Source organism: Pipistrellus hanaki (genome assembly GCF_964339955.1).
Source record: "Pipistrellus hanaki genome assembly, chromosome: 2".
NCBI classification, from domain to species: Eukaryota; Metazoa; Chordata; class Mammalia; order Chiroptera; family Vespertilionidae; genus Pipistrellus; species Pipistrellus hanaki.
Window position 1 is genome coordinate 178457524 of NC_140504.1, and position 24925 is coordinate 178482448.

Genomic DNA, 24925 nt, shown 5'->3' on the forward strand with positions numbered 1-24925 from the left:
TGAATCTGGGAAGGTTGGCAGAGGGTGACAAATACCCACAGCTTATTCAAAAACAGGGCTAGTCCAAGACTTATTCACAAGGTCAGTGGTGGAACAGGAGGGAGTGAAGAGTGTTGAAATATCTGCCCTCTTCCACTAATGGTATGGCTTAGCAGCCCTGTCAACTTACGTCTGATGGCTGGCAGGACGGCGTGTAACATTACACACACGGTATTTCCTCTTCATCTGTCCACAGTGGGTCACTTCTACCTTCAGGCCTAGAATATACACACTGCTTGTCAGGATTGAAATGGGTTGCTCATGTTCCCAGGCTTGGCCTCTCCCCTTAACATATCCCCAGGGGATTTTCTTTTAGGGCTAAAGAGAAAGTAAGGGTGTTTCTCTTCCCTTCCTGCTTCGGTCCTCACCCTTGATCTCCTTGGTAAAGCGCACACGCTGAGAGTCCGTGAGCGGCTTGGGCTGCTCATCTATGTTCCTGATGTCCAGCACCTCACACATGAACTCAATCACCGGCTGTGCCTTGTAGAAGGCAGTGGCTGAGACTGTGGGGACAGAGTAGGTATAGCTCAGCTCAGGTTCTGTCTTCCGTAATAAATGGAAGTACTGCTCTTTACACCCTCTTCCTTACAGGGTTATGGGATGGGGGAGGGGTACCAGGGCCATAGGAGTGTGGTTGCAGAGCTGGGAGGGATAAGGCTGGGAGTGTGGTCAATGGACTCAGGGTGCCCCTGGCTCCATAGCTCTCCCCACTCACCATCAATGTTGAGCATCATCTTCCACATGGCAGGGCGCACAGACTGGTGAAAGCCGAACCAGACCTCGCGCCCACCCCCCAGCGGGTGGTAGTAGCCCTCAGGCGGTGAGAAGAAGGAGCGGCCCACAGGGGTGTACCTGGCAGGGACAGGCAGAGAACTGGTCCCTCGGGCACAGGTCCCCACCCTGTGAGGCATCCTGGGCACGGAGGAGCCCTGGCCTGGAAGGCAGGACACCAGGGCTTTAATTCCAGCTCTGATCCTTTACTAGTTGTGTAACTGACCTTGTGAAGTCTCTACCCTTTCTCTGCCCCACAGGGACAGATGGGGTGCAGCTCAAAGGTATCTAAAAGGGATACGACCAATGATTTAACCCATCTAAATGTATATACACACTTGCTTGGTATATGATACGGTTTCAAAGAATATTTTGTTTGAAAAGAACACTATAGGACATTAATATGTGCTCATTCCCCTCCGCCCCCCATAGCAGTTTTGACACCACTAGTCGTCCGGATACTAACTACACCCAGTACCTCATGGATGCCAGATGTCTCATGGCTACATCAAGGGCCTGCACAGACTCCAGGGGAACAGGGATCTGGCCACTGACCAGCGCCTCATGCAGCATACGCCAGCTCACAATGGCTAGCCACTTGATGGAGACCTTGAATATTCGATCCTTCCCTTCCCCGGGGATTGTCACCTCAAAGTCAACCTTCAATAGAGAGAAAGGAGAGAAGGATTATCAATGCTTTCTCACAGTCAACATTCCCTGCCCTGCCCAATTGTTTCCTACCCCATGGATTTGCTAAGAATCTGTCTCTTGAGCTGATAGGAGCTCACAATGAAAACTTCACAGTAAATGCAGCTACTTAGTCTCCAGCCACCTTGGCTCATTCTCCTGGGTTCAGTGCTTCTGTCTCTCTCAACCACACCTAGTAGAAAGTCCTTAAGGTATAGATCTATTTTAAGTCTACTCTCAATCTGCCTAGAACAGGAATCGACATATAGTAGGCAAAACAAACATCAGCACCTATCCATCCCTCACCCTAGAACACACTTTCTCAGAACAAAAGAATGAAAGGGATCTCTAGACTGCCAGACTGGAAACAGGCTTACATGAGCTCTGCCCCACCCCAGACCCCATGACTCAGGTCTAGCCTGACTCCCACCTTACCCGTTCATTGCCAATGGGCAGTGCTGTGACAGTGTAAATGTTCTTCTTTCCATCATACACGGGCTTGCGATCACCAAAGATCTGAGGCTTGAAATGCTGGACCATGTATTCCACCACTTCCCTGTGGGTGATAGGAACAGCCTGTGGAAGCTGAGAGACTACCACTTCAAGCTTTTAGAAGCAATTAAAAGTTCAGGGAATGTCCCATCTACTACATTCTCTCCTAGCAGCTCCTCTTTTCTTTTTCCATTCTCACACAAGAACATGTTTTTATTGGGGGTGGGAGATAAGAGAGAGAGAGAGAGAGAGAGAAACATCTATGTCAGAGAGATAAACATCAATCGACCACCTTTCACATGCTCCGCGACCAGGGATCAAACCCACAACCTAGGTATGTGCCCTGACCAGGTATCAAACGCCAACATTTTGGTGTATGTGACGATGCTCCAACCAACTGAGCCACCCAGCCAGGGCCTAGCAGCTTTAATCTCATCTGCTCTGTCACTGTGCTTCTCAAACTTCAATATACACACGAATCATCTGGAGATCTTATTAAAATGCAGATTCTGATTAAAATGTGGATTCTAACTCAATAGGTCTAAAGCAAAGCCTAAAGTTCTACATTTCTAACATGCTCCCAGGTGATGCTTCTGGTCTTCACTTCACTAAGGTCCTAAAGGACCTAAAAGAGTGAATGCCTTCTTAACAGAGAGGAAGGCTAAGGGGAGAAAGGCTTTATCTTAGGGTCTATCCAGAATCAGGAATAGAATTGAGGCTCCTCCAATTCTGAAACTGATAATAAAAATATATGGGTGGGAAAGATATCTAAATTGGGAAAAGAATAAAAATTGGGAGAAGAACCTCATCTCCTCTATCTCTGAAGCCCCTCGGTCCCACCACCTATTGTCATCTCTTTCTAGATTTCACTTTCTACACTCAGCCACTTAGATACCAGAGTATCCATCGATCCTTCAAAATCCAACCAATCCAACCATTTGATATCTTCACTTTCTAAACCAAACCTTTTGAATAGTACTGGATAAAAACATTCAAAATGTATATTGGAAGCAACTGTAACCAGTTAGACTTCAGTGCTACCCAACAATCGTTTTCATGTCCTAATCACTTCCATTCCTCACAGACTATGTCAAAACTTCTCAACTACCTCCTAACACCAGAACCTATTTCTATCTCCTAACAAAAAGCAACCCTAGAAGATGGTGGTAAACAAGGTACTCGCATCCTCCCACAACATCAAGATTACAACTAAAATACAGAACAACCATCATTCAGAACCACCTGAAATCTGGCCTAATGGAAGCCCTACCACTAAAGAATTAAAGAAGAAACCATATTGAGACTGAAAATGATAAAAAGCAAGGACCTACAACTAAAGTTACTCTATCCAGCAAAGCTATCAAGAATTGAAGGTCATGCATGCCCTAGCTGGTTTGGCTCAGTGGATAGAGCATCAACCTGTATAGACTGAAGGGTCCTGGGTTCGATTCAGATAAAGGGAAAATACCCAGGTTGCAGGCTCAATCCCCAGTAGGGGGTGTGCAGGAGGCAGCCAATCAATGATTCTCTCTCATCACTGATGTTTCTCTCTCCCCTACCCACTCCCTACCTCTCTGAAATTAATAAAATGTATTTTTTTTAAAAATTAAAAAAAACTGAAGGTCAGATAAAGAATTTCACCAACAAGAAAAAGCTAAAGGAGTATATCACCACCAAACCAGTATTATGAAATATTGAAGGATCTTCTTTAAGAAAAAAAGATAAAAAAATATGAATAACAAAATGGCAATAAATACACATTTATAAAAAATTGAATCTAAAAAAATCAAAATAAACTGATGAATAAAATAGAACCAGAGGAATGGAAACATGGAACAGAATGATAAATCTCAGAGGGAAGTGGGGAGAGGCGGGGTGGGAAGATATTAACCAAAGAATTTATATGTATATATGCATTAACCATGGACACATACAATAGGGTAGTGAAGGCCTAGGAGCAGCTCGCAGGATCTGGGTGGAGGAGGGCAATGGAGGGAGTAAGGGAGAGACATCTGTAATATTCCCAACAATAAAGACTAAAAAAAAAGAGGCAACTTTATAAGTCTGAACAATTATAGTAAACCATATTATGCAAAGTCCTCTCCACCAAGTTCCCAGGCATACAATCATATTTATATATGCAAGGCTCTTCATTTTCTTTCCTCAGATTTTAAACATCCTTCCATATATGATTTTTAAACATCTGAAAAATATGTTAAACTTTACTCATTAGACCAAAATACAGAAAAACAGACACACATCAATGGAACAGAATTGAGAGCCCAGAAATAAACTCCCACATACAATGAACAACTAATTTACAACAAAGAAGCCAAGATTATACAATGGAAAAAGTCTCTTCAATAAATGGTGTTGAGAAAACTGGATATTATTATGCAAAAGAATGAAACTGGACAATTATCTTACACCATACACCAAAATTAACTAAAAACGGATCAAAGACTTGAATTTACAACCTGAAACAATAAAATACATCAAGAAAATATAGGCAGTAAGCTTCTGAAAATTGGTCTTAGTGGTCTTTTTCACTTCAAAGGCAAGAGAAACAAAAATAAACAAATTGGACTATATCAAACTAAAAAGCTTCAGCACAGCAAAGGAAACCATCAATGAAACAAAAAAGAAACCGCCAAAACCGGTTTGGCTCAATGGATAGATCGTGGGCCTGCGGACTGAAAGGTCCCGGGTTCGATTCGGGTCAGGGGCATGTACCTGGGTTGCGGGCACATCCCCAGTAGGGGGTGTGCAAGAGGCAGCTGATCGATGATTCTCTCTCATCAATGTTTCTAACTCTCTATCCCTCTCTCTTCCTCTCTGTAAAAAATCAATAAAATATATTAAAAAAAAAGAAACAAAAAAGAAACCAACTAAATGGGATCAGATATTTACAAATGATGTTGCCAATAAGGGTTAACATCCAAAATATATAAAAAATTTATAAAACTCAACAACAAAAAAACAAACTGAATTTAAAAATGGACAGAGGATCTGAATCGTCATGTTTCAAAGGAAAACATACAAATGACCAATAGGCACATGAAAAAATGTTCAACATCAATAATTATTAGGGGGCATATGAGCCTAATCAGTGGTCACGGACAACATGGGGGTGGAGACATATGTGGGGAGAGGTTTGGGATAGAAATGAGTGGATGAGGACAAATATGTGATAATTTAATCAATAAAGAAATTAAAAGTAAATAAATAAATAACCCCCCAAAAATTATTAGGGGAATGCAAATCAAAATCATGGGACATCAATTAGCACATACCTAAATGTGCTATTTTCATTTTTTTTTTTAATATATATTTTATTGATTTTGTACAGAGAAGGGAGAGAGATAGAGAGTTAGAAACATCGATGAGAGAGAGTCATCAATCAGCTGCCTCTTGCACACCCCCTACTGGGGATATGCCCACATCAAGGTACATGCCCTTGACCGGAATCGAACCCGGGACCCTTCAGTCCCCAAGCCGATGCTCTATCCATTGAGCCAAACCAGTCTCGGCAGAATGGCTATTTTCAAAAAGGAAATAATTGCAAGTGTTGGCAAGATGTATAGAAAAGGGAATTATAAATCAATACAGCCACTAAATTATGGAGGTTTCTCAAAAAATTAAGAACTACCATCTGATCCAGCAATTCCTCTTATGGATACTTATCCAAAAATATGAAAACTAATTTTAAAAATCTATGTACCTTATGTATACTGCAGCATTATTTACAGCAGCCAAGATTTAAAAAAAAAAACAGTTAGTGTCTATCAATGAATGAATATATAAAGGAGGTGTGATGTATATAGATATAGACATGTAATGGGATACTACTCAAGCATAAAAAGATGAAATATTGCCCTTTGCGAGAATATGGAGGGATCCTGAGAGTATTATGCTAAGTGAAATAAGTCAGAAGAAAAAAGATAAAAACCTTATGATTTCACTCATACATAGAATATAAATCAAAAAGTAACAAATGAACAAACAAAACCAAATTCATAGATTCAGACAACATATTGGTAGTTACCAGAGAGAAGGGGTTGGGAGAAGAGTGAAATGGATAAAGAGATCAAACATATGGTGATGGATGGAAACAAGGCTTTTGGTGGTGAGCACCCAGTAGCATATACAAACACCAAATTACAAAGTTGTAAACCTGAAATTTATGTTATTGTTAATTGATGTTACCTCATTAAAAAAAAAAAAGAAGCCATCTCAGCTGGTGTTGCTCAGTACTTGAGCATCAACCTATGAACCAGGGGATCACAGTTCAATTCCAGGTCAGGCCCTGGCTGGTTTGGTTCAGTGGATAGAATGAAGCCTTCAGACTGAAGGATCCCAGGTTTGATTCCGGTCAAGGGCACAAGCCTGGGTTGCTGGCTCAATCCCTAGTAGGGGGCAGCCAATCAATGAGTCTCATCATTAATGTTTCTATCTCTCTCTCGTCCCTTCCTCCCTGAAATCAATAAAAATATATTTTAGAAAGAAAAAAATTAAAAAAAAAAAAAAAAAAAAAGCCAAACCCTGGTGGTTAGAAAATAGGCCTGAAGACCGAAGGGTTGCAGGTTCTTCAATTCCTTGTCAGGGGCACATACCTCAGTTGCAGGTTCAATCCTCAGCCCTGGTTGATGGTGTAAGCAGGAGGCAGCCAATCGATGTTTGTCTCTCTCTATCCCTTTCTCTTTTTCCTCCCTTCCCCTTCTCTTTCACTCTCTCTAAAATTCAATGGAAAAATATCCTAACTCCTTGGGTGAGAATTAAAAAAAAACAAGGAAGCCAAACCCTGAATGAACTTATGAGATAAATATTTTTAATATGAATTAAAATTCTATAGTAACCCTAACTGGTCTGGCTCAGTGGATAGAGTGTTGGCCTGTGGACTGAAGGGTCCCAGGTTTGATTTCATTCAAGGGCATGTATCTTGGTTGCAGGCACATCGCCAGTAGGGGGTGTGCAGGAGGCAGCTGATCGATGTTTCTCTCTCATTAATATTTCTAATTTTATCACACTCTCTTTCTCTCTGTAAAAAAATCAGTAAAATAAAAAATTATATAAAAAATAGAAAAGTAATAAAAAATTAAATTTAAGTATAATTTCTACTAATCAAAATGTCAAAGATAAAAAATACAATATTAATATTGATTGGTGCAGATATGGGGAAGAGGCACTTTAAAAAAAAAATTATTTCAGAGAGGAAGGGAGAGAAAGAGAAACATCAATGATGAGAGAGAATAATTGATTGGCTGCCTCCTACATGCCCCCCACTAGGGATTGAACCTGCAACTTGGGCATGTGCCCTAAATGGAATCAAACCTGGGACTCTTCAGTCCACTGGCCAACACTCCATCCACTGAGCCAAGTCAGCTAGGGCAAGAGGCACTCTTAATACCTTGTAAAAGGAAGTAAATGTTGTTACAGTTTACTTTAAAAAAAACTAGCATTGTCTCAGAATTTTTAAATGGTCTATGCCAGCAAATCCACTCCTAGAAATTTATCCTATACACATGCTCATCCTTGAGTGGAAAATGTATATATATTTAATAATATTCGATACAGTTTCATTTTTGTAGCAAAAGTTTACTCAGCCTAAATGTTCAATAAAGTTACTAAGTTATAATAACATCACATTCAATGAAATACCTATTGAGCAAAAGAATGAGGCAGATATGCATGTACTGGTATGTATTATTTTCCAAAATATATTATTTAGTAGGAAAAAAACAAGGTGTAGAACAAGGTATATAGGATTCTATATTATATACATATGTGTATGTTCTATATACATATATGCTTGTATATACAAACAAAAATATCTGGAAGCATATTCAAGAATGGTAATAATCATACTCAAAAAATGGTAACAATAAATGCCTCTAGGGGAAAGGACTAGGACACTGGAGATGAGGGCAATAAGAAAAATCTTTCACTGCTACTCTTTTTGTAATATTTTAAATTTATTTACATTGTAAGTATATAATTTTCAAATATTAATAAAATGTAATTTAAAAAGAAATATTGCTTCTTCTCTCTAAGGATAATCCCTCCAACTATGTATCCTATAATGTCCTCCTGCCTCAGCAAGGACATCCCACTCATTCCTCCCCTCTCTGTCATGTACCTTTAACCTCTCCTCCACTAGCTCCTTCCCTTCAGTTTATAAACATATCCATGTCTCATTCTTAAAAACTTTTCTTTCATTCATTTCAACAAACATTGAAATGTACTAGGCTAGGCACTGTACTTGACCCCTATAATCCACTCTAGCCAACATATTCCTTCTCTCCCTAAGTTTCACTGCTAAACTATCTGGGGAAAGTTTTCTGGTCATCATCCCTACCATATTACCTTTCATATATTCCTTAATTCACTATAGATTACTAGCCCAACTACTTTAATAAAACTGCTCTGACAAAAGGTATTAATTAAATCCTAATTGCCAAATCAAATGATATTTTCCTTACTTGAAATCTTCCCCTCAAAGCTTTCATGTTAGATTTGGTAATATCACCCTTTAGTAGTTTGTTTACATCTCTGGATCCTCTTTCGAGGTTCTGAGACTCAGAAAAGTAAAAACTCCTGTATTTGGCCGAAACCGGTTTGGCTCAGTGGTAGAGCGTCGGTCTGCGAACTGAAAGGTCCCAGGTTCGATTCCGGTCAAGGGCATGTACCAGGGTTGCGGGCACATTCCCAGTAGGGGGTGTGCAAGAGGCAGCTGGTGGATGTTTCTCTCTCATCGACGTTTCTAGCTCTCTATATCTCTCCCTTCCTCTCTGTAAAAAAATCAATATATTTAAAAACAAACAAACAACAACAAAAAAAAACCTCCTGTATTTGGTGTCAAAGATGTGCATCACTTACCGGTTGACTCTGCGAGGACACTTATCTGGTTTAATATCCACCTCGTAGTGGTAGACATCAATCTTAGGGATGTCCACCTCAAAGTAATTGGCCAGGAGCTTGATTGGTTTCCCCACTGTGCCAATGCCAGGCCTTCGGGGTGCCTGGAACACCTGCTGCAGAGGGGGCAGGTATGCGCCTGCAGCTACAAGACAAAAAGGTTGGTAAGGGTTAAGTCTGGTCATCTCCTTACACTCCTATCAAGAGAAGGCACAAGGTCCCCTAAAACAGGAGCTGGAGAGTGCAAGGGGCTCCTTTCCTGCCTACCCAAGTCAACTGAGGGTTTCCATGAGCTCAGAATCACAGGCTAATTTTTTTTTTAAAGTTCTCTCCAATTAGGAAAACTACCCTTAAGTTCCTACTGCATGTTAAGTAGAGGGGATAAATCTGGCTCCTGGTAACAAAATCCTTCCTTCAATAAGATTGAAGAATGCCCTATTCTCTGGAGCAGGTGCTCACTTCATTCATCACCACCCCAAAGACAAAACAGCATCATCTTTTTTATTTATTTATTTTTATTTTATTGATTTTTCACAGAGGGGAAGAGAGAGAGAGAGAGAGTCAGAAACATCGATGAGAGAGAATCATCGATCAGCTGCCCCCTGCACACCTTCCACTGGGGATGTGCCAGCAACCATGGTACATGCCCTTGACCGGAATCGAACCCGGGACCTTTCAGTCCGCAGACCGATGCTCTATCCACTGAGCCAAACCGGTTTCGGCAACAGCATCATCTTAATGCTCCTCTGTAGGCAGGAGGAACATTTTTAAAAAGGCCAGGTTGGGGGTTGGGGCAGTGTTTGTTTGTGAAATGATTAAGGCAACTAAATGGCTAAGGCTGGAGGCAGAAAAGGCGAAAGGGCTAAAAGGATAGAGTTTGGAAACTAAGGAAAGGAGAGAGGCTGAAGTTGGGAGCTGGCCAAGAAACCAGACTAAACCAGAGGTTAGCAGAAAAAGGCCTGAATTGGGAGCCAAGGAAGAAGGAAGGAAGGCTAGAGTTAGGAGCTTGGGTAAGAAGCAAGGCTGCAACTGGGGAAATAATGAAGAAAAAAGTTCAAAAAAAGAAAAGGCTAGGGAATGAAGACAGGCTGCATATATGAGACTGAAGCTAGAGTAGAGGCCTTGGGAAAGAGAAGCAGCCATTAGAATGCTGAAGAAGGGAGAGATACTGGCTCTGGGAAGGAGAATACAAGATTGTCTCCACGGTTCACAGCTCCTTCCATATAGAGAGCCCAGAGAGTAGCAGGAGGGATCAATTTCAAGACAGATAGGGCCCTGGGGAAAGGGCTAGGGCAAGGCCACTACTTTCTCCTCTCTGGCCACAAGCATGATTGCTGCCTCTAGTTTTATTTTCTAACTTGAGGGGGAAGGGAGGGAAAAACAGCCTGAGAGAAGCCTTTGTCTAGAGTTACTATTGTCCTAGCTGGTAAAGGACCAGCTCAGGTGGGAGATGAGATGAATAAGCCAGTCCAGTGCCTCCCATCACTAGAGCTCTGCTTTCAGTCTGTCTATAGGTGTGTGTGTGTGTGGGGGGAATAAAAAGGGGGAGGGGCATATCCTCATCTGGGGGGTCAGGAAGAGGTCAGAACCATTCAAGGGAGGGGCATGCTTCCCAGAGTTAAACTGCAGTCTCCTTCTAACCACTAGTCAAGCCCAGTCCCACAATGCAGACTGGAAATGCAGGCCCAGCCTGGGGGCAAAAGGCCTTTAGGGCTCAGCTATAATACATGGGGAAGTGAAAGCTAACTACTAGCACCTGGCCACTTACCCCCAAAAAGAGGTGAACAGAAATTACACACAAGGCATAGACAGACACACAAACATAATGTGACACATTCTAGTCATACACATCCAAACACTCAGACCTAGACAAAATCTTTACACACATACCCCTCACTACCCTAGATTGAAAGTTCTTCAAAGGCAGGGACCATCTGCCGTGGTCACTGCTGAATCTCCTTCGTGAAAGCCTGGCACACGGGAGGTGTTCAATATACAGATAGTAAATGAATGAACAAACTGATCTGCAGACTCACCACAAAGAACACACGCAACACACAAACACCTGCAAATTGCTCAGAAACAATTATAAATCCTGCACACGACAAACGTGTACCCTGGTAGATGCATCTGGTATAAAACACCCTTCCCCTCCCCAAGTTCTTACTTTCCATTCACCTCCTAAGTCGCCCCCAGGCGGAATAACCGTTTGGAGCCCTGAAAAGAGACATCCCTAGAGCTGGGCTAGGTAGAACTGATGGGGGATGAGATAAACACTCTAGCCTCAAAGCCTTCTTTCCCCCAGAAACAGGACTACAGACTAGACAGCCTTAGGCACCAGGCACACTCCACTCCAAGGAGGCTTTGGGAAAACAGGAAAGCCCCCAAGCTCTCCCTCATCCCCAAACTAGGGAAGGCAGAAGGAGTAAGCTCTCTCCTATCCCATCCCCCTGCAAGCCTCACAGCTGTAGAAAGTTCACTCCTCGACCCCCCCCCCCCCCTTGCCTCACCCTGCTCCCAGCTTTTAGTCTGAGAAAGGGAGACACTTCGCTTCAGACCCAGACAGGGACAGACGGCCACTTTGTGATGCAGATGAGGGCCCCAGCAGAGAGGACAAAGCTTGGGCCTTGGGGGAAAGGGGTGGGGTCCTTCCTTGCAGACAAAAGCAAGGAGGGAGGGGCTGTGAAAAGGACACTCCCCCTCCCCCATCACCAACCAGCCCTGAGAAGAAAAAGTAACAGAGCTGAAAGGCTTGGCTCAGGGATTGCTTCCCTGCAGTTCAGAGGCCCACAACCTCCCAAGAAGCAGACTGCCTATTCAAAAGACAAATTCAAGGCTAGGTTAGCTACCAGGAAGCAAATACTAAGAGGCCAATCTCTCCAAAAAGAATTTGTCCACACATGAATATATACAGAGTACCTGTATTAAGTAACCAACTATGTGCTTAACAATTTATGTCACACTGGAATGTGATTCAAGTTAATTAATAAACATATACTTTGTGTCAGGGCCTAAACACTTGCTGGTTCCACAGATAAATCAGTCCAGTTTGTGTGCTTGGAACACACCTGAGCACAGAAGGCACTCTTGAACATAAATAAGCCCAGTGAAGCCAACAACAATACTTCAGTTTTGAGTATTGTATCCTCCAACTTCCATGAGAGTTGACAGGGCTTAGCAAGGGGGAGTAATGAGGTACCTCCATTCACAGCTTCCAGAATGAATTTCAATTACACCCTCTAATGAGGCAAAGCCTGTCCCACTAGGCTACAGCCAACTCCAGATACCAAGCTCTGGTCCCTTCCCTAAAAGCTTATTTCTCATATCAAACAAGTCCGTTTTTTCATCACTCTAGCGCCCATTCGGAATTCATCAGAATAAAATCATTAGCAGTCTGGTATGGGTGTCAGCTCCTGGCAATCTATCTAAACCTTTGTGACCTACTCTTACTCTAGTCCACAGGTTGTTGCAAATAGTCTCCAAGAGAGTTCCTGGAATGGAGAGATGAGCTTGAGAGAAGGAGGAAGTAATTTTTTGAAGTCTGTTGCTCGCTGCACTTCACCTTAAGACCTATACAGACTTTATAAGGTTATTTTTGCTTGGGGGAAAGTACTTACAGATCACTGAATGAGTGACTTGAATGAGTTGGTAAAAGCTATTCCCTTGAGATTAGATCTAGTATAAAAGAAAAAGATTCTTCCACCAGAAATAAAATTCATGTCCCAAATGAAAATCCTATTACCATTCCAGATCAAATGGAAGAAAGACGTGAGATATAACCTAAAGGATTCCCAGGTCTAGACTGCTCCTTCCACCAAAGTGCCACTAACCCACAACCTGTCCTGGGGACTCCAGTCTTCTTGGGGATGCCCAGCTTCAGTTTCTCTTCTATTCTTTTATCTCCTTTATTCCTGATTGCTCATGAACAAGGAGATATTAAGACTAACACCCGGGACTCACCAGGTCCATCCCCCAAACAACTTATTTGTGACAAAAGGCTAGCTTGGCAACATCGGGTCTACAGTATTTTGGACCAGGTGCAAACCAGGCAGACAACCTCTTCCAGGTAAACCTGGCCCTGGCCTTCATCTTTCAGTAACAAACACCTTTACTAAGACCTATCTTTAGTGAAAACCCGCCATTGAATCGGTCCAAGTCTTTCCACATTCAAGTGGCAAAATAAGGCAAGGCACTTTAGAAGTTTCCTTCAACCCATTCTTGGCAAATTGTGACTTTTTCTGAGCCAAGTTTAAGAACCCTCAAGATGGGGAAGGGGACCACTTCTATTTGCGCCCAGCCTGCATAACCTTAGAGAGAATACACCCCACCAGCGCGCTCCTTTTCCCAAGCCAAACCGCGCGGGATGGAGAGTGGGGGTAATTTGGGCAGCCACGCCCCCACTACCTAGGGCAGCCCCTTCTAGCGGCCACCTCTGCGCATGCTCGAGTGCTTCTGCTCAGGCTCCCGGGACTCGCGGGGGGCGAGAGGGGGGGGAGGTGAGGGGGAATCCTGGGGCAGGATCCCCACCCACAGCCCCCTGACCCTCGCCCCCGCGTCAAGCCCGGCTGGGCGGAGCTCACAGTCCAGATCTGGCGCCTTCTCCCATGGGACACTAGCCCAGCCCAGACTGGCTGAACCCCCTCCCGGCATGCTACAGCTAGGGCCCATCTGTATGGACCTCCTCCTCTCCAGGACACCTGGAGTCCGCCTCCTGCCACCTGCCGGGACTCTCCTTAGGCCTCCAGGCATCTCCGGGAGTCCTTACGTGTGCAGGCCCTTCTCCAGATTACTTCCCACCTCCAGGGGTGCATAGAGCCTCCTTTGATAAACGGCCCCCGTCTCAGAACCCCCTTCACAAGGTTTTCCCCGGAACTACACACAGCCCCCTTCAAACTGGGCCCCCATCCCATAAGAGCCCCTCTCCTCACTCAGGAAACCCTTCCTCACTCGAAAATTCAGCTCCTTAGGCGGGAGTCCCCTGGTCCTTTGGAGCACGCACCGTTCCCCCCTCCCGCGGACCCTTACCTGCTCCCGAGGGTCCCGCTTCCATCCCATATACCCGTGCGGAGGTCAGGCGGCCCGGAGACTGTGGAATCCAGTGTGAGGGGCCTAGGTACCCTGCACTCTAGCTGCTAGGATTCGGGCCGGGCTCGGCTCCCCCCCAAGCCCGGCCGCTCGCACCGCCACCCCCGCAGCCTCCGTTGCCGCCGCCGCCGCCGCGGAGCCTGCAGCAGCTCCCCCAGTGAGCGCCCGGCCAGCTGCCAGTGCGCAGGCGCAACCGCCAGGCCCAGGGGGCGGACGGGAACGAGTCAAGCGGGGCGCTCCGAAGGCAACAAAGGCCAATGGAGAGAGGCGGGGGCACCGGGGACCCGAGGCAGCGGCCCCTGGCGGTCAGCCGTCGCCCTGCAGCCCGGAGGAAGGGCTTCGGTAGAGGCGCAGCGTTACCGCGCAGTGGCGTAAGTGGGGCGGGGCGGGGTTGGGGTGGGGACACACCCCCATCCCCTGAAGCAGCCACAGGCCCCGTCTTTTTACCCAAATAGGTCCCTCCAATCCTACACATAGCCTCCCCTCTTCTCACAGAGCCACGCGCACATTACAGGAACCCCACCTCATTCCCTGGTCCCCCTCAACACTCCGAGCACCCCATCACCGAGGGGCCCTGCCTCCCACCTTTCCTCCTAATCTCTCTCATCCTTCACGTGTTGGCTGCGAAGGGACTACCTTCCCGAAGCCTTTCTCTGTCCCTGACTCACTGAACTCCCTAACGCCACCCTCTTTTCCAAGCTGAGTGCTGGGCGTTGAGACCACAGATATGAGAGACCCTACCTACCCTGAAAGGTGTCACAGTTTCAATCTAAGTGTGGCTACAGACCTCTGTGGATGGGACATGGAAGCACCTGTCTCCACTTTCTCACTGCTGCTGGCTCACTCAAATCTGTTTCTGTCCTCACCACTTCTCTTAGGACTTTTTGTGTAGAAAGTAAAAGAATAATTTCTGCAACATGTGACACTCTGCCTCTCCTTCCTTTTTTAGCCTTCTCCTTGACTTCAGCATTTTCTGGGATCTAGTGCTAAGTTCTTGTCAGTAGTGTTCACCATGGTTTCAAACCCAGCTCTCTTCTAACTCTACTCTTCGTTTTCCATTTGAAGGCTTCATCCATTCTTATGGCTCAACTATCTTTCCAAATCTCCATTTCCATACAAGTCTCACACTCATATTTCCAAGTGTCTGCTGGACAGCTCCACCTGGATATCCTACCATCACTTCAAATTTAAAGAGTCCAAAATCAAACTCTTTATATTTACCCCACAAACGTGTGCTTGTCCTATGCATCCTGTCTCTGCAAATGGCATCTTCATCCCAGAAATGAAGTTTCTCTCTCTCCCTTCCTTCTTTCCCCACCCCCACTCCCAATGCAGCTGTTCACCAAATCCTGACATGTTTACTTCCTTAACTACTCTCACATGATCCTCCTGCCATTCTGATGTTTTCCAATATTCTTAGACCAGTGTTTCCCAACCTTCTCTCATGATGAGAATCACCTGGTGGAGTTGTTAAAACACAGATTCCTGAATCCCAACTAAGAAGTGCTAAACTAGAATTTTTGAGAACATATAGGTAAAATTGCATACCTAACTTAGTGCTCTGTATATAACATCTGTGTTAGAGCACTAGTTAAGTATACAATTTTACCTATATGTTCCCAAAAATTCTAGTTTAGCACTTCTTAGTTGGGATTCAGGAATCTGTGTTTTAACAACTCCACCAGGTGATTCTCATCAGGAGAGAAGGTTGGGAAACACTGTCTTAGACGACCCTGCTAGTGGTTCTCAATTTGTGGGTCGCTGCTATAGGGCCTAAGACTATCAGAAAACACAGATATTTTCATTACGATTCATTAACGGTAACAAAATTACAGTTATGAAGTAGCAATGAAAATAATGTTATGGTTGGGGGTCACCACAATATGAGGAACTGTATTAAAGGGTCACAGCATTAGAAAGGTTGAGAACCACTGATATGAAGTATACAATATAATCAATTCTAACGTATGTATCGACCTGTGAAACATCACAAGACAATGAACAAATCTATCACTCCCAAATTTTAAAATTCATCACAGAAATTTAATAAACATTAGGGAATTTTTATATAACTATAATGAATTTGGAACGCTGTGTAAAATTATTTTTTTTAAATATGTTTTATTGATATTTCACGGAGAGGAGGAAGAAAGAGAGATAGTGAGATAGAAACGTCGATGAGAGAGAAACATCGACCAGCTGCCTCTTGCACACCCCCTATAGGGGATGAGCCCGCAACCGACGTACATGCCCTTGACCAGAATCGAACCTGGGACCTTTCAGTCCTCAGACCGAAGCTCTACCACTGAGCCAAACCGGCTTCGGCTAAAATTACTTTTTTATTTAAAAAATTCAAAAGAAAAAAATGCAAAACAAAGATTAAGCAACAATTAAGGACATTGAGAAAGTTATCAAAAATGACCAAAGAACACCGACCCAGAATATTTACTGTTTAATATTTCCAACCATTCCTGAAAGAGATAATTCTGTTCCATGTTATATGAATGGTTTTAGAATATAAGAAAGATGCTGGCATGATAACTCAGTTGCTTAGAGCATCATCTCATTTCACCAAGGTTATGGGTTTGATCCTTAGTCAGGACACATATAAGAATCAACCAATGAATGCATAAGTAGAACAACAAAAATTGGTGTCTCTCTCTTTCTTCTTTCTTTCTCTCTAAAGTCAATCAATAAAAAGTTTTTAAAAAGAGATCAATTTGTTATTCCATTTATTTATGCATTCATTGGTTGAGTCTTATACGTGCCCTGACTGGGGATTAAACCTGCAACTTTGGCATATAGGGACAATGCTCTAACCAACTAGTTACCCAGCCAGGGCTCTCTCTAAAAAAAAAATAATAATAAAATAAATCAATAAATATAGAAAAAAAGGGGAATTTTTATAATCTGTTCATAATAGCAGCTAAAGAGCCTCATCTCTTATTAAATTATGGTATTACAAAAAGAAATCTCAGAAATACGGATGCAAAATTCACAAGTCCAACACTAGCATATAGAATTCTATTACAGATTAAGATTAATTAAAATTATTATAATAGCTAACATTAGCCAAAACTGGTCTGGCTCAATGGATAGAGCGTCGGCTGGGGACTGAAAGGTCCCGGGTTCGATTCCGGTCAAGGGCATGTACCTTGGTTGCGGGCACATCCCCAGTAGGAGGGGTGCAAGAGGCAATTGATCGATGACTTTCTCTCATCGATGTTTCTAACTCTCTATCTCTCTCCCTTCCTCTCTGTACAAAATCAATAAAATATATTTTTTAAAAAAAATAGCTAACATTATTAAGTGTTTACTTAATATTAAGTGCCAGACACTGTTCTAAACTTTACATATGTTAACTCAAACCTCACAAAATTCTTCGAGGATCATAGAATAGATAGGTAGGCCTCAGCTGAGAGCAATAGATAAGTAACCAGAACAGGCAGGGACTGTTATTTTAAAACCTGTAGCATTTAATCAGTAATAACCAATTATACACTATAATAATAAAATACCCAATTCAAAATACTTAGAAATAAATTTTATGAGATATTTGTGATCTATGAGAAAATCTATAAGAATTAATAAGACATATTTAAAAAGCCTGAGTTAAGACTGCACTCATATGTGGAATCTAAGTAACAAAATAAACGGAAGAACAGAGTGAATCCAAAGACATAGATGCATGGAACAGAGTGGGAAATCTCAGAGGGAAGGCAGGGGAGGGTGGATGGGTGAGAGGTAATCAACCAAAGACCTTGTATGCATGCATACATGCATAATCTGGACACAGACAATAAAGTGCTGAAGGCCTGGGGGCGGGCAGGGGCAGTATAAAGGGGGTAAATGAGGGGGGGAGGGGAACATAGGTAATAATTTCAACAATAAATATATTTTTTTAAAGCCTGAGTTAAGTAAAGAGAGAGGCCAAGTTCCTAGATGAAAAAACCAATTAATGTAATATTGTCTGTTGGACCTTTGAAACTCTAGCCCCAAGTTCTGAGAACTAGCATCAGCTATTCCCACCCATCACAAGTATTATGCTCAAGAAATACAAAGAGACAAGAATGGATGAGAGCCAAACTCTACCAACTAAGAAGAGACAAATATATATATATATATATATCAGTGCTATCCAATAGAAATATCATGCAGGATAGATAGATAATTTTATTTTTATTTATTTATTTTTTAAATTTAATGTTTCTTTCCTTTACTTTAAATATATATATATATATATATTATTGATTTTTTACAGGGGAAGAGAGAGGGATAGAGAGAAACATCGATGTGAGAGAAACATCGATCAGCTGCCTCTTGCACACCCCTCACCGGGGATGTGCCCGCAACTAAGATACATGCCCTTGACCAGAATCGAACCCAGGACCTTTCAGTCCACAGGCTGACGCTCTATCCACTGAGCCAAACCGGTTTCGGCTAGATATGTAATTTTAGATATTTTAGTAGCCACATTATAAAAAGGAAAAAGGGAAACAGGAAATTAAATAATTTATTACTAAACCTCAAAACATTATCATTTCAACATGTCATCAATATAAAAATTATGAATATTTTACATTCTTTGTATATAGTCTTTGAAATATGGTGTATAGACAAGGCCGGTTTGGCTCAGTGGATGGAGCGTCGGCCTGCGGACTGAAAGGTCCGGGGTTCGACTCCGGTCAAGGGCATGTACCTTGGTTGCGGGCGCATCCCCAGTAGGGGGTGTGCAAGAGGCAGCTGATCGATGATTCTCTCTCATCAATGTTTCTAACTCTCTATCCCTCTCTCTTCCTCTCTGTAAAAATTCAATAAAATATATTAAAAAAAGAAAAGAAAAGAAATATGGTTTATATTTTACATTCATGGTACATCTCAATTCACACTAGCAACATTTCAAGTGCCTATTGTACTGGAGAGCACAGATGCTCATTTCAGTGTAATTTTGAATATAATAATAGAGGCAAGCCCAGCCCGTGTGCTCAGTGGTTGGGCAACAACCTATGAACCTGTAGGTCACGGTTCAATTCTCAGTCAGGATTGTGGGCTCAATCCAGGATTATGTATACCTTGTCAGAATTGTGGGCTCAATCCCCAAGTAGGGGGCATGCAGGAGGATGTCAGTCAATGATTTATCTCTCATCATTGATGTTTCTATCTCTCTCTCTCCTGCTTCCTTCCTCTTTGAAATCAATTAAAAAATATTTAAAAAAAAATAACAGAGGCAAGCATGGGAACTAAAAGGAGGTATGTCTAACCAGTCTGGAGTAATCAGGGTAGTTTCCTAGAAGAGATACCAACTAAAAAAGGCCTGAGAGGATGAACAGGAATCGGCCAGGCAAAAGATGGGAACAAGGCATACCAAGCAGCGTTAGCAGAGATTATGAAGGTGAATAACCCCACATATGCCAGGAACTATAAATTGTTATATTCTAGCATAAAGAAGGAAGCAAGAAACAGTGAGAAGATGCTAGAAGAAGTACACCATGCCCAAATCTGCCCACTCTCACCCCGGGCCCAAACTAGCCAAGGGTCAGCAGGGGGAGGGACAGGAGGAGCTGTCCCTGGTTCTGACACCCAAAGCTAGTTCACAAGTGTTGTTCCACCCAGGCTAGAACTGAACTGACCCAAATCAAGCCTATTTCCCGGGTCTTCTGCAACATACATGGAGGACCCAAAACCCTAAACTTGGCCAGGCTCCATTATTTTTAAAAAATTGTATTACATGCTCAATGATCAAGATACTATAATGGAACTATACACTGGCAATTTATATCAGTATATTCCTTTGGAAAGCAATTTGGCAATATTTTTTTTCTTTCATTTTTTATTAAGGTATTATATGTGTACATATCTTACCAATCCCCCCCACTCCCATAAATGCCCTTCCTCCCCAGAGTTTTGCATCCATTGGTTATGCTTATATGCATGCATACAAGACCTTCAGTTGATCTCTTAACTCCCCCATATCTCCCTACCCTCCCCGCAGTAATTTGACAATCTGTTTGTTGCTTTACTGTTTCTGTATCCATCTTTTTGTTCATCAGTTTATAATATTCCTTATTATCCATAAATGAGTGAGATCATGTGGTGTTTCTCTTTCATTGACTGGCTTATTTCACTCAGTATAATGTTCTCCAATTCCATCCAGGTTACTGCAAATTATGAGAATTCCTTCTTTTTTATGGCAGCATAGTATTCCATTGTATAGATCAGGGGTCTTCAAACTACGGCCCGTGGGCCACATGCAGCCCGCAGAGGAGTCTGATCCGGCCCGCCAGGTTTTTTGGGCAGTGAGCGCAGCTGAGGTGTTACAGTAGGAATTAGTAGTTCATATAGTCCGGCCCTCCAGCTCTCTAAGGGACCATGATCTGGCCCCCACTTTAAAAAGTTTGAGGACCCCTGGGTAGATGTACCATAGTTTTTGATCCAATCATCTGCTGACAGGCATCTAGGCTGTTTCCAAATCCTAGCTATTATAAATTGTGCTGCTATGAACATAGGGGTGCATATATCCTTTTTGATTGGTGTTTCTAGTTTCTTAGGATATATTCCTAAGAGTAGGATTTACTGGGTCAAATGGGAGTTCCATTTTCAGTTTTTTGAGGAAACTCCATACTATTCTCCACAGTGGTTGCACCCGTCTGCATTCCCACCAGCAGTGCACGAGGGTTCCTTTTTCTCCACATCCTCGCCAGAACTTGTCTTTTGTTGATTTGTTGATGATAGCCATTCTGACAGGTGTGAGATGGTACCGCATTGTTGTTTTGATTTGCATGTCTCGGATAATTAGTGACTTTGAGCATGTTTTCATGTGCCTCTTGGCCTTCCTTCTGTCTTCTTTTGAAAAGATTCTATTTAGGTCCATTGCTTATTTTTTAATTGGATCATTTATCTTCATTTTATTAAGTAGTATAAGCTGTCTATAGATGTTGGTGATTAAACCTTTACCAGTGATAACATCTGCAAATATGTTCTCCCATACAGTGGGCTTTCTTGTTGTTTTGTTGATGGTTTCTTTTGCTGTAAAAAAAAAGCTTTTTATTTTTATGTAGTCCCATTTGTTTATTTTCTCTTTAGCTTCCATTGCCCTAGGGGCAGTATCAGTGAAAAAGTTTTTTTGGCATATGTCTGAGATTTTGCTGCCTGTGGATGCCTCTAGTATTTTTATGGTTACCCATCTTATGTTTAAGTCCTGAATCCATTTTGAGTTTATTTTTGTGTATGGGGTAAGTTGGTGGTCTAGTTTCATTCTTTTGCATATATCTGTCCAATTTTCCCAACACCATTTATTGAAGAGACTGTCTTGACTCCATTGTATGTTCGCGCCTCCTTTGTCAAATATTAATTGAGCATAATGATTTGTGTTGATATCTGGATTCTCTATTCTATTCCATTGATCTGTATGCCTGTTCTTGTGCCAGTACCATGCTATTTTGAGAACAGTGGCTTTGTAATAGAGCTTGAAATCTGGTATTGAGATCCCTCCTACTTTACTCTTCTTTCTCAGGATTGCTGTGGCTATTTGGGATCTTTTTTTGTTCCAGATGGATTTTTGGAGAGTTCTTTCTAGGTCTGTGAAATATGCTGTTGGTCAATTTGGCAATATTTAACAATAGCCATATTGTGTTCCTGTGCTTTGATTTATAATTCTACCTAGTTTCATACTGAAATAAATAAATATTTTAAAAAAAACAAAAAACAAAAAAAAACAAAATATATTCCAAGATAAGTGCTTTGGGGGGAAAAAGAACGGGACACTGTACGACAGAATAAGAGGATAATTGGAAATGGTGACTATATTAGTGGTGAAAAAAAATGAAGGTCAAGTCCAGGCAGATCAAGTGTGGCAGGTAACAGACTTCAGCACATTAATCATTTCCACAAGAATCATTTGTTGATGAGAAGGGACAGCCCTCACCTGCTATGATGGTGGTTAGCAACAGAAACAAAGAGATGCAGATGAGAGCAGCAATTAATCAAGAGTTAATAGACAATGCAGGAAGAGAATGCCTCAAAGAGTTGCTAAGAGCTAAATTAATTCAATGTGGCTGAAAGGATCAACTGAAGGCACACTGTAAAGAGGTAATTAAAGAGAAAGAACTAGGAAACATTACTGTTGATGACTTGGTGGCTAAAATCACACCATAAGGAAGAGTCTTGATACCTGATAGTGTAAAGAAGGAACTTCTGCCCAGCCAGCATGGCTCAGTGGTTGAGCATCGACTTGTGGACTTGTGAAGCAGGAGGTCACGGTTTGATTCCCAGTCAGGGCATATGTTTGGGTTGTAGGCTTGATCCAAGGTGCAGGAGGCAGCTGATTGATAACACTCTTTCCTCATGGATGTTTCTCTTTCTGTGTCCCTCTCTGAAATAAGTAAGTAAGTAAGTAAGTAAGTAAATAAATAAGAAGGCGCCTCTACAAAAAACAAGAACATCCCTAGCCAGAGCTCAGTGGTTAGAGTGCTAGCCCATGGACTGAAAGGTCACATATTTGATTCTGGTCAAGGGCACATTGATATCTCTCTCTCTCTCACTTTCTCCCCACTCCTTTCCATTTTCTCTAAAAATCAATGGAAAAAATACCCTCGGGTAAGGATTAACAACAACAAAAATAAAAACATTCCTTGCTCAGCATTCCAGCCTTTAAGATTGAATTAGATTGTATTGTTTTGTGGTTTTATTTCTGAAAGTATAATCTGCCATAAATTAGAAATCGATTTCCCAATAAAATCCACCCCCCCCCCTTTCTTTTTTGAGAAAAGTGGTGGTTAATAGTCACCTGAGGATATTTTTTCCATTGCTTTTTAAGAAAGAGTGGGAGGGAGGGAGAGAGAGAGTAAAGGAGAGAGAGAAACATCAATGGGAGAGAGTCAATGATGGCCTCCCCCATGAGCCCCAATCAGGGGTGTGGAGTGAACCAAAACCCAGATATATGCCCTTGACCAGGAATGAAATCCAGATAAACTTCAGTGTGCAAATGGATGCTCTAACCACTTGGCAACACTGGCCAGGGCCAAAATGAATTCCTTTTTTGCATGATGGTACACAGTTTTCAGTAATGATGTTCATTGTATTGTTGTCCCCCCCCCCAACATTTTTTAAAAAGCTAAAATACTGATTATCATCATGTAAGTTAGGAGGTGAGGTGATAAGACTTAAAGTGTTCTAAAGGTTCTTGTACTGTTTAGGACAAGGATAAAGGTATTGATTCACATAGACTTTGGTAAGCAAAAATAATAAAACTTAAAAAAAAAAAAAAAAGCTATTAAATGAATAGAAAAGGTCTCTGGCCATCATGGCTCATTGGTTGAGTGTCAACCCATGAACCAGGAAGTCAGGGTTCAATTCCTAGCCAGGGCACATGCCCAGGTTGCAGGCTCAATCCCCAGTAGAGGGCATGCAGGAAGCAGCTGATCAATGATTCTCTCCCATCGCTGAAGTTTCTCCCTGTCCCTTCCTCTCTCTGAAATCAATTTTAAAAAAAAACACACAAGGTAAGGAATTTGTCCTATTGAGTTTTATTATAAAAATGTGGTGATTAAGACAGTGAGGTAAGTGGCCTAGAGTTAAATCAATTGGCTAGTAAAACAGAACATAGAGTCTGGAAATAATATAGAGTCTGGGAACAATGACAAACATGGTGTTGCAGACCACTAGGCAAAGGACAAACTAATTAATAATGGAACTGGGAAAACAGATGATCTATGTGGAAAATATAAAAGCGGAGTCCGTCTTTTTCCGCCGGCCGTTCTCTTTCGGAGAAGGTGGGCCCGTAGGCAGCAGCCATGGCGCCCAGCCGAAATGGCATGATCCTAAAGCCCCACTTCCACAAGGACTGGCAGCGGCGCGTTGCCACGTGGTATAACCAGCCGGCGCGGAAAATCCGCAGGCGCAAGGCCCGGCAAGCCAAGGCGCGCCACATCGCCCCTCGCCCCCGCGTCCGGACCCATCAGACCCATAGTGAGATGCCCCACCATGAGGTACCACACCAAAGTGCGAGCCGGCAGGGGCTTCAGCTTGGAAGAGTTACGGGTGGCTGGCATCCACAAAAAGGTGGCCCGGACCATTGGGATCTCGGTGGATCCGAGGCGGCGGAACAAGTCCACCAAGTCCCTGCAGGCCAACGTGCAGCGGCTGAAGGAGTACCGCTCCAAGCTCATCCTCTTCCCCAGGAAGCCTTCGGCCCCCAAGAAGGGAGACAGTTCTGCTGAAGAACTCAAATTGGCAACACAGCTGACCGGACCAGTCATGCCCATACGGAATGTCTACAAGAAGGAGAAGGCCAGGGCCATCACAGAGGAGAAGAACTTCAAGGCTTTTGCCAGTCTTCGAATGGCCAGTGCCAACGCCCGGCTCTTTGGCATCCGGGCAAAAAGAGCCAAAGAAGCTGCAGAACAGGATGTTGAAAAGAAAAAATAGAGTGCTGTTGGCAACTTGTGATAAAGAAAATAAAAATAAAATAAAATAAAATAAAAGCGGAGTCCTATCTCACCTCATACACAAAAATCAATTCTGGTGCAATGCAAGTCTTGAAAAACATTAAAAAATAAATAAATAAAATAAAATAAAATTATATATATATATATATATATATATATATATATATATGCAACTTGAGATGGGAAAGAACCATGATCATAACATACTAACAAAAAACATACTAAGCATTAAAAAATTTTTTAAAATCATTTCAACTAGGTTAAAATTAAGGATTTAAATTTGCCCTAGCTGGTTTGGCTCATGGGTAGAACGTTGGCCTGTGGATTGAAAGGTCTTGGGTTCCATTCCATATACCCGGGTTGTGGGCTTGATCCCAGTGGGAATCATCTCTCTCATTATTGATATTTTTATCTCTCCCTCTCCCTTCCTCTCTGAAATCAATTTAAAAAATACATATTTTTAAAAAAGAATTTAAATTCATCAAAAGATA

The 24925-nt window shown here is 42.5% G+C and overlaps 1 protein-coding gene and 1 pseudogene across 3 annotated transcripts in view; one reads left to right on the top strand and one right to left on the bottom strand.

Moving 5' to 3' along the window:
* AGO1 (argonaute RISC component 1) overlaps nucleotides 1-14204 on the bottom strand; it is a 43683-nt gene extending 29479 nt beyond the window's left edge. For both annotated transcript variants that reach the window (XM_084871939.1, XM_084871938.1), the window contains exons 1-7: nucleotides 13930-14204; nucleotides 8866-9049; nucleotides 1933-2053; nucleotides 1289-1470; nucleotides 755-891; nucleotides 408-542; nucleotides 170-257 (exon numbers count right to left, since the gene is read on the bottom strand). In XM_084871939.1, coding sequence (XP_084728065.1) covers nucleotides 170-257; nucleotides 408-542; nucleotides 755-891; nucleotides 1289-1470; nucleotides 1933-2053; nucleotides 8866-9049; nucleotides 13930-13954 — 872 coding nt within the window. In that variant the 5' untranslated portion in view covers nucleotides 13955-14204. The remainder of the gene's footprint in view (nucleotides 1-169; nucleotides 258-407; nucleotides 543-754; nucleotides 892-1288; nucleotides 1471-1932; nucleotides 2054-8865; nucleotides 9050-13929) is intronic.
* Nucleotides 14205-23722: 9518 nt separating this feature from the next.
* On the top strand, nucleotides 23723-24447 carry LOC311617869 (large ribosomal subunit protein eL13-like; annotated as a pseudogene). Its single transcript has one exon. The product of its transcript is annotated as a large ribosomal subunit protein eL13-like (transcript).
* Nucleotides 24448-24925: the final 478 nt, after the last annotated feature.